The sequence below is a fragment of the Electrophorus electricus genome, chromosome 8, assembly GCF_041902795.1.
Source record: "Electrophorus electricus isolate QZ-2024a chromosome 8, ASM4190279v1, whole genome shotgun sequence".
Lineage (NCBI taxonomy): Eukaryota > Metazoa > Chordata > Actinopteri > Gymnotiformes > Gymnotidae > Electrophorus > Electrophorus electricus.
In genome coordinates, this window is record NC_137504.1 from 14,257,504 (window position 1) to 14,267,260 (window position 9,757).

Consider the following 9,757-nt stretch of genomic DNA (forward strand, 5'->3'; position numbering starts at 1 on the left):
ATGCATGACTTATTTTTTGGTTTTCAGTACTGTCATTTATAAGGGTGTGCTATAGCGCAATTCAAAGTTGTGCTGACATTAGATTTTTAATACAAATTTTATTTATACTTGTTGCATTTCAGATATCATTTTTAATGGTTATCCATTGTATGCATTTTTTTTTTCACACAATAAATTCTGTGGAGGACTCTTTTGTCTTTTTAAACATTTTTTCCTTTTGAAAAATCACTGCTTGACCCATCATACGCCTTGCTTGAGTCATAAACAGTTCATTTGATGTACAGTATTAATGTCCCTATATCCTCAATTCCACTACTACATTTCACAGCACACTTCAGCTGGTGCCAACTAGCATTAGTTTTCAAAAATAATTTTTAAAGATCTAACTGTTGTTTAGTCACTCAGGAGTTCAAAATAACGGCACCAGATTATCTGGAAAACAACCTGCCTTTTTAAAGAGCAGGAGTTACAAAAGGCATATCCTGGTGTCCGGGCTCTCATCCCTGCCTGCATACACTCTCACAGTGAAGTCTAAGATTTAACATAAGACAACACAATCTTTACCTTTATGACACAGAAGAATCCAGCAAACAAGTGTTTCACAGGGGTCACAAAGTCTCTGGAAATGATTTGACTTTCAAATCAGTGATCAGAGTCACAACATGAGCAGGCCACTACCAGCTTCAGTTCAGTAGTACAAATCTCAGATTCGTTTCTCAGGTCCTGGAAGGGGAAGAACAAAAAAGGCCTATTGTGACTAAGAGTAAGATGTCCTCTATTGGGTCAAGGAAACGCGTGGATTAAACGGAAAAGAAGCGCTGCACCACCATCTAGTGGTGCAATCTGAAAGTACACAGAGACGCTATCAACACAGGCTTTGGCACGGGAATTTGGAATGTAATACTGTCAAACTGTTCTTTCCTTAATAATGTAGACACGTGTTTTCCCCTGTCACTCCCTATCTAAAACAGAAATATAGGCACAAACACACAACATAGGCTCGTAGCTCACAACGGATTTATAACGCCAAAGTCTTGTTATATTTAGAATAACATTATCTTTTTCAGTACAGACCAGTGGCCTGCTTATTCGAGTATAGCAAGAGGAGGTACTTATGTACTGGAGCTCAAAGGCACATAAACACGAAGCTCTCGGGGTCATCAGGAATCGAGACCTCTGTCCAAAGCCCCTCCCCCATGGCTAACCTGTGATGAAGACCCCCACAGGTTCCCCAACAACAATCACGTAGCATGACTAATGTATAATTATTAACACTGGGTCATGTGATTAGCTGTCACTGCATTACAAATGTCCTAACAGCTTTTTCCACACGTCAAATACTGCGCAACAGGTTTTTGGCTCCAACGCTCATTGTCAACGTTCTCGGAAATATCACACTGTCCAAGTGAGCACTTCACATGGTTAGAGCACTGCAAATAATGTACACCGCACTGCCTGCTGGACACAAGCAGGCAGCCAGCTGTCAGTGAGGCGCAGGAATGTTGGAAATGTCAAGCGCCGAACTGAGCTCCTGCTGCCAGTGCCAGTATGAGGCTGCAGCCGGCGCTGTCTCAATGCACACGTTAACTGTGCCACCAGCACACGTCCCAGATGTACAAAAGCTCTGGGTTAGGATTGGAGGGAAGGGGGAGAAGAAAAAAAGGCCACATATTATTTGATGTCATGCTGAAGTCAGTCACACTGATCTCCAGAATGGCGCGGCTGGTTTATGGACGATCTCAGTACAGCAGGCGATGGCCGGCTTGCCTCCTCATGCCTCTAAATGAAAGGGAAGAGCCTCTTCTTCAGGATGTAGAGGACAGTGGCGAAAAACAGAGCGAGCGCCAGGAAGATCAGCAGCTTGTCGGTCAGCTCGCGCCGATTGTATTTCAGGATGAGCTTCCGCCCCAGGTGGATGGTCGTCGTCATGGACTTGAACTCCTCGTTTGTTTCCAGCACCGTCCGTGATGACGTAGCTGTAAGTGGAGCGAATAAGACGTGCCGCGTTTAATGAAGCGGTTTCCGCTCTAGAACGGAATGGCTGCATGACATTCAAAATGGCCACTGATTTCCTTAGATTATCAGTTCCCTTGTGCCACACTTATGACATTCTAGGACAAAGTAAGGGAACTTTGCAATCAATTACAACCCACACACAAATTTCCCTTGTTCTGTAAAGCAGTACCATTTAACCAGCAGTGCAGCAGTGGTAGCTCAGTGGTTAAGGTACTTGACTAGTAATCAGAAGGTTGCTAGTTCAAGCCCTGCTGCTGCCAAGTTGCTATTTTTAGACCCCTGAGCAAGGCCCTTAACCCTCAATTACTCAAACTGTACTCAATTATAATTGTAAATCGCTTTGGATAAAAGTGTCAGCTAAATGTATCATTATCTTTTCCAATAAAGCCCTGACATGACAGTTAATAAGACCATTATCTGTTCTATATGCATTCAGTTTACTATAGTATGAATTTGTGTCAAGTGGTGTTGGTGGCACTTGACTAACACAAATATTAAAAAATCTAATTTGTAAACTCAAAATATCAGTAACAGTCCTTTACATGTCTTCTTGCTGGATTGTTCAGTGTCTCTTGAGCAAATGGATCCTAGCACAGGTGACCTGAAACGGAACCACTAGGGGTGTAACGGTACACGTAGTTGTCATGAACCATCAGGGTACAGACGTTATGGTTTGGTGCATGCAGTTGTACGGAGCACACACAGCAGACTGATGAACGTAATACGGAACCATATTTCACATGCGCAAGTTCCACCCAGACACTGAACTGTAAGCCGTTAGCAACATGCCATGCTGAGCTCAGCTAAAGCTCAGTGGCATCTGACTGAGTCAACCAAACTCTGGCAAATGCAAATGACACACAAGAGCTCAAAGATCCATCTGCTACTTTCAAATTAGCTGTATGTGTGAAGATTTTGGGTTCCCTGAGGCCTGGGTGAGGGCAGCGTTATAAGGGAATGTGTGCAGAAATGCACACACATGCAAAGACAAATTCAACGGTATCATCCAGATGTACCCATCTTTTACATTTTACTTTTACGTGACTGTATACTCACAATTTCAGTCATGGTACAGAGGTAGGCAAAAAGAAACTGAATGTTGAAATGTAGCCTACATGGAACAAATGGAATTTTTTCCATTATATTGATTTTGCACTTTAATTACATAAGAGATGGTTTTCAATTTATAGCTTTTCAGTTTTTAGCTTGTCTGTGACCTATTGCCTTTTTATTTATTTTTTTCTGTCAGCCCTAAATATAAACATGACCTGTGCTAACCTGTGTGTTCACTGTTTACATTTTACTGCTGTAACTACCATGGGACAACTATAACAACACTATGTGAACAACCTGTAACTTGCACTACTGTCTGCTCAAAATAAATGAAAAGAAACCCAACCTTCTGCATTTTGGGGATTTGTTCTTTTTTTTCCAAACTTACATCAAACCATGACGTCTGAACTGCGGTGTGAACCAAACCATGACATCTGTGAACTGTTGTGCCCCTAGGTACCAACCATAAGATGAGGTGGCTTTCTGGAGGATTTATAAGGGACCTCAAACAGTTGGCCCCGTACACTCAGGCATCTGGGTGCTTACCCAGAGTGCCGATGGTCTCCTCGCTCTGCTTTACCTGCTGGGCCATCATGCGACTAATGCCCATCAGGTTCTCGGTGATGTCACTGGACGTCTGCACCAGACTCTCCTTGGTGGCCTTCCTACAGTCAAATTCAGACCTTGTGTCTATTACTGTAGTTTGAGCAAGCTTTTTTTTTATTCTTCAGTGCACACATACAGCAAAAAAACATTATGGAAGAAACAGGACACAGCATAGGTCATAATCATTACAGACACTCTATGTAATAAATACAGTGGTGTGAAAAAGTGTTTGCCACTTTCCGGATATCTTATTTTTTTTGCATGTTTGTTACACTTAAATGTTTCAGATCATCAAACAAATTTAAATATTAGACAAAGATAACACAAAATGCAGTTTTTAAATGAAGGTTTTTATTATTAAGGGGGGAAAAAAAATCCAAACCTACATGGCCTCCATTAAAACATAAATTAACTGTGTTATAACTATTAACTATCACATCTTTGGAAAGATGAGTTCAATTTCTCTAGCTACACCCAGGCCTAATTACTGCCACACCTGTTCTCAATCAAGGTATCACTTAAATAGGACCTGCCTGACAAAGTGAAGTAGACCAAAAGATCCTCAAATGATGGCATGCTGTGATCCAAAGAAATTCAGGAACAAATTAGATACAAAGTAATTGAGATCAATCAGTCTGGAAAAGGTTATAAAGCCATTTATAAAGCTTTGGGACTCCAGCAAACCACAGTGAGAGTCATTATCCACAAATGGTGAAAATATGGAACAGTGGCGAACCTTCCCAGGAGGTTCGCAGCGACAACTCATCCAAGAGGTCACAAAAGACCCAACAACATTCAAAGAACTGCACGCCTCAATTAAGGTTGGTGTTCATGACTCCACCATAAGAAAGAGACTGGGCAAAAATGGCCGGCATGGCAGAGTTCCAAGACGAAAACCACTGCTGAGCAAAAAACAAAGGCTTGTCTCAGTTTTGCCAGAAAACATCTTGATGAGCCCCAAGACATTTGGGAAAATAATGTGGACTGACAAGACAAAAGTTGAACTTTTTGGATGGTGTATGTCCCATTACATCTGGCGTTAAAGTAACACAGCATTTTAGAAAACGAACATCATACCAACAGTAAAATATGGTGGTGGTAGTGTGATGGTCTGGGGCTGTTTTGCTGCTTCAGGACCTGGAAGACTTGCTGTGGCAAATGCAACCATGAATTCTGCTGTCTAACAAAAAATCCCAAAGGAGAATGTCTGGCCATCTGTTCGTGACCTCAAGCTGAAGTGCACTTGGGTTCTGCAGCAGGACGATGATCCAAAACACACCAGCAAGTCCACCTCTGAATGGCTTAAGAAAAACAAAATGAAGATTTGAGAGGCCTAGTCAAAGTCCTGACCTGAATCCGATTGAGATGTTGTGGCGTGATCTTAAAAAGGCGGTACATGCTCAAAAACCGTCCAGTGTGGCCAAGCTACAACAATTCTGCAAAGATGAGTGGGCCAAAATTCCTCCACAGTGCTGTAAAAGACTCATTGCCAGTTATCGCAAATGCTTGATTGCAGTTGTTGCTGCTAAGGGTGGCCCAACCAGTTATTAGGTTTAGGGGGCAATCACTTTCACACAGGGCCATGTAGATTTGGATTTTTTACCCCCCTTAATAATAACTTTCATTTAAAAACTGCATTGTGTTTACTTGTGTTCTTTGTCTAATATTTAAATTTGCTTGCTCTGAAACATTTGTGTGACAAACATGCAAAAAAAAAAAAAAAAAGTGCAAGATATCAGGAAGGGGGCAAACACTTTTTCACACCACTGTACATAAAAAGTTCTCATATAGGCAAAACATTTGTTGAAAGTTTGGTGTCCATATTGCCTCCCACCATTGGGTTACTCTCCACACTGAAGTAAGGCATAAACCTAAAACAAAAACCACAATTATGTAATATGTATACAGAAAAAGACAAATCCTGTTTAGACCAATAGTGGTAGAGAGTTCACTCTGCCCTACTAGGACCATGGCCCAAAATTCTTTCCTTGCCATTTAGCAAAGAGGAAAGTTTTGATTCACTCTTCAGAGTAAGTTAACAAATGATAAATAATGAAATCAAGGCATGTTTATAGTACTAAAAGTCAGTTCATGAAGAAACTGATCCTGATGGCATTTTGCAAACAAATGAAAAGAAACATGTGTATCCATTCTGGAGTATAAGATGAATAAATTCTAATCTTTTTCCAACATACCAAAACCTGGCATACAGTAATATGCTACCACACTGTCCCAAACATGACCTTGCACAGGTGAAGTGACACTGCCTAAGCTTATATATATAGTGTTCAGGTCCACAGCTGAAGTCGCTCTCTATATATGGAAACTCTAATATGTTCAACAAACAAAATAGTGTTCACTTTGGAAGAACTGCTTACTCCCCTCAGAGGCAGCTTGGTATCTTTTTTCATTGGAATTCGGTTAGACTGCAGATTTGCAGCTTAAGCTTGGATGTCAGTGGAGAATGTGCATATAAATCGCACGCTCTTCCAACAGCGCCAAGCTATAACTCACGTGGAGTTTTCTGCTTAAAGAGTTGGCACAGACTACAGGCTAGAAATACGTGCAGCCAGTCGAGGACTCACACCCTTATCTAGAGACGAAGACATGGAGAGTCTCAATTTAGCCACTTTTAAGTAGCTTCTGAGCCTTGTTTTTTTGCCATCATGATGCAGTCTGCACTCAGTTTCCCCCCTAAGATGCTGCAGGACGCAAATGCATTTCAAAAACGTAAAAAGATTAACTGAATTAAGAGTACTGCAAGGATCCATTGTTGGAGGTGGGATAGTATGATTATATTGCATTAAGCCCATACAAACAACACAAACTCTGTGCAAAGGAAGGAAAGGCATATCATCATTCCTCAGTGTTGCTATACATATTAAAAAGCTCCAACTGTGCTGGCTTTAAATAGCCATTTTTATTCTGTGGACTATAAAGGAGAGACTGCTGTGAGAACCAGAGACTCAGGATGAACCTGTGAAAGAATCAGGAGCTGTAATCTAATTACCACAAATAATTCTTATTACTGAATACTTATTAATAATAATGCCGTGCTTGTTGCTATAAATGCCAGTTCTTTTTATGACAACTCACCTCCCACCTTTGGTTAGTTAAAAAACAAATTGCCCCAAGGTATTAAAGACCAACAAACTAACTTTTGGAACTGAAACTACTGTTATCTGACTCATATTGAGTATTAGCAATGGCCACCAGAACAGGCTGAGAACATGTATGCTGTTGTTCCAGGTTCACGTCCATAGAAATGTCTGTGTACCAGTACTTTTCTCCTTCTGTCTCTCTTGATCCAGTGATACTAAATAAATGGATATGAAAAGTTGTTTTGATAAAAGTGCTGCATACAGAACACATTAATGTAAAAATATTGGAGAAACATTACTATCCCAGATGATACATTCACGAACCAACTTGGAAAGAAGGACAATTTAAAATCTCCATTTATCTAGGCTAAACTAGGCTGTCAAACTTGGCCTAGATTTCATGCATTTCAGTGGTCTCTGTGGGAGGTACCATCTGCACTTGGAAATTACAGTTCCCAATCCAGTCAGCAAATGCTTCCATGTGCTGATTGAGCATTCAGCATTGAGCATGCAGGATTGAGCATGCAGAATGAGTCACAATCGGATTCTGAAGGATCTCCAGAACAGATGAAGCATATTTAACCAAAGGATAAGTGCACTCTGTGCCTTCCACACTGTCAGTGATCAAAGTAATTCCACCTCTTCACTCGTAGCACAGTCAGAAACCAAATGCAGCCTTCTAAATATGGCAATGCAGCCTCAGGTGCTGAATTAAAAGGACAGCTGCCAGTTACACCACATACTGCAATCTCAAAATGACATCTGCACTGTGACTCAACACTAAGCTCATTCGCTTCCACGTCAGCATCACAGCACAACCTTCATTAAAGAGACACTTCAAACAGCCCACTATCTTTGAGGGATGTGCTTGAACAGGCATTGCTGAACACTCAGGCTCTGGCCGAGTCCTTCTCTTCCCAGGAAGAGCAAAACACAAACAAGCAAATAAACAAATAGCTTCATGCCACTGCCAGCATTAATGCCATGGTTCTGGAATCTTCTTCTGGTGCAGTAATCTTCTCCAGCTCGGACCATGGTTATAGACCCTGGCAACTTCTGCTACAGCTTGTGATTGGTCTCAGTTTAATGTGACACCATTTTGATGGCCTTAAAAGTCTGAGAGAGACAATGTTGGGTGAGCAATGACGACCAACTGACTGTATATAATCTCTTACCTAATTCATGAGTCTCATTTTTTATAACTGGCTCACAAATTCCTAACATCATTAAGCTTCCTTCATATAGTTTCAGCACTCCTTCAAATCACTGAGTTTGTTACAATTAACTGAAGCCTTTACTCTCCAGCTCTGCTGAGACCTTTATGGCTCTCAAAATGAAAGGAGCAATCTTTATTCGGCACCCAACCTGTGACCTATTTGAACACTTTATTATCTACTCCTTTAGATCTGAAACACTGCTTCTTTATTCAAAAATATGTTTCACAAAAGAAATGACAGAGGCATTATAGAAAACTATTAATTTATTGAACAGGATTCACATCAACATATATTTCTATGTCTTGTCCTTTAGGGCTTTGGACCCAAATATTACAAAGTTTTCACACCCCTGGTCTACAGTATCTGTACCTTATGTGAACTCTAATAACTTTACCCTATCTCTTAGGAAGCCATAAGAGAGAGTCTTGGTTGACTCTGCTTAAAGAAAAGGAATGGATGATGAATAAAAGTAATCTATTTCCATTAGTATGCATCATAGGAAGCACAGAAACCATGATTTACCTTTGCCTCACCAGTGTGTCGCCACCATGCAGTAGCTGATCTTTTTCCAGGTTATCAATGGCCATCTTGCAGGCCAAGTTGGATTTTCTCCATGCTGTTTGGTTACTGTTAACAGAGGTGTGAGAATAACGTTGTTTTCTTATCCTGGATGTTGAAAGCTTAGTTCAGTGTACGGGATGAAAAGAACACAGGTTGGCCCATGCTCTCACTTACCTTAACATCTGTTTGAGATGGCCTTCTGTTTCTCTCAAAATGGCATTCTTGTCAGTCTCTTTGTCTTGTTCTTTAGCCATCTGCTCCATCTCCTACAAAACATTTTTGACCAGTCTCTCATTATTATGAAGGGGGAAACGTTCATGAACCAGATCAGATAGCTAGTTCCACAGTGAATACCCGTGTTGTAGCCAGATTATACAATAGCCAACACCAAATCTAACTTCAGTTGTGGACTTTACACTTGAATAATGCGACCTTAGTTAGTTAGCGAACCCCTGAACATAATCTCACCTGAATTCGCTGTCTTAACTGATGATTTTTTTCCTTCACAGCAGCATTCAGTTCCATTAATATGTTATGCGGTCCAGAACATTCTCGTATATCCTAGTGTGAAAAACAAAACATGAGAGAATACTTTAACAGCAATTCTTCACAACGCCTAGTTAGCTAGTTAGGTGCTAGCCACCCTAGGTGCTAGCTAACGGTTAGGGTTAGCGATAGCTTTCTTGTTAGTTAGCTAGATAGAACGCTGAAGTAAAGACATCTAGCCAGCTAACAATCTCTACTATTAATTCTAAAGGGAAAACAACGTAAACTGAGCCGCTACGACCTACCTGAATGAGAGCTTTAACTTCTAAATCATATTTGATAATTTCTTGCCCACATATTCGGACGCGGACATCAGAAAACGACGCCATCTTTATTGTGGTACGGAAAGCAAGCGGTTAAAAGAAAACGCATTTTCCGTTGCATGAATTGTTACTGTATCAGGATTACACCGGTATTACATTAAGAATTCACTCTTTTAAACTACACGTATTGTAATAAATAATTCAACATCATAAACAAACGTAAACACGGTGAGTTTCTCATTTTGGAAAGGGGCACGTTGCACCCTATTAATTGCTTAATAAATCATATTGGTTTAATCACTGTGCATCATTCTGGACTCATCTAACTTCTCTCTCTCTCTTTTTACAGCTTTCTACAAATTACTGGAAAAGTATGACATTGCATGGCTTCTTG

At 40.6% G+C, this 9,757-nt stretch overlaps 1 protein-coding gene across 1 annotated transcript; it reads right to left on the reverse strand.

Annotated features, from left to right (window-relative positions):
* Nucleotides 1–78: 78 nt before the first annotated feature.
* Nucleotides 79–9,484, reverse strand: bnip1b (BCL2 interacting protein 1b). Its single transcript, XM_027023470.3, has 6 exons — nt 9,346–9,484; nt 9,023–9,115; nt 8,729–8,820; nt 8,516–8,620; nt 3,616–3,734; nt 79–1,976 (listed from the first exon to the last, which is right to left on the reverse strand). The coding sequence occupies exons 1-6, from the start codon at nt 9,427–9,429 to the stop codon at nt 1,780–1,782; spliced, it is 690 nt and encodes a 229-aa protein (XP_026879271.2). The 5' UTR covers nt 9,430–9,484; the 3' UTR covers nt 79–1,779.
* Nucleotides 9,485–9,757: the final 273 nt, after the last annotated feature.

Bases quoted from the DNA above. Each gene is read 5' to 3' on its own strand.
- bnip1b (XM_027023470.3), bottom strand. From the start codon at position 9,429: ATGGCGTCGTTTTCTGATGTCCGCGTCCGAATATGTGGGCAAGAAATT. The intron at 9,116-9,345 runs GTAGGTCGTAGC...TTTTCACACTAG, and splicing joins AAGTTAAAGCTCTCATTCAG to GATATACGAGAATGTTCTGG. The intron at 8,621-8,728 runs GTAAGTGAGAGC...CTCTGTTAACAG, and splicing joins CATCTCAAACAGATGTTAAG to TAACCAAACAGCATGGAGAA.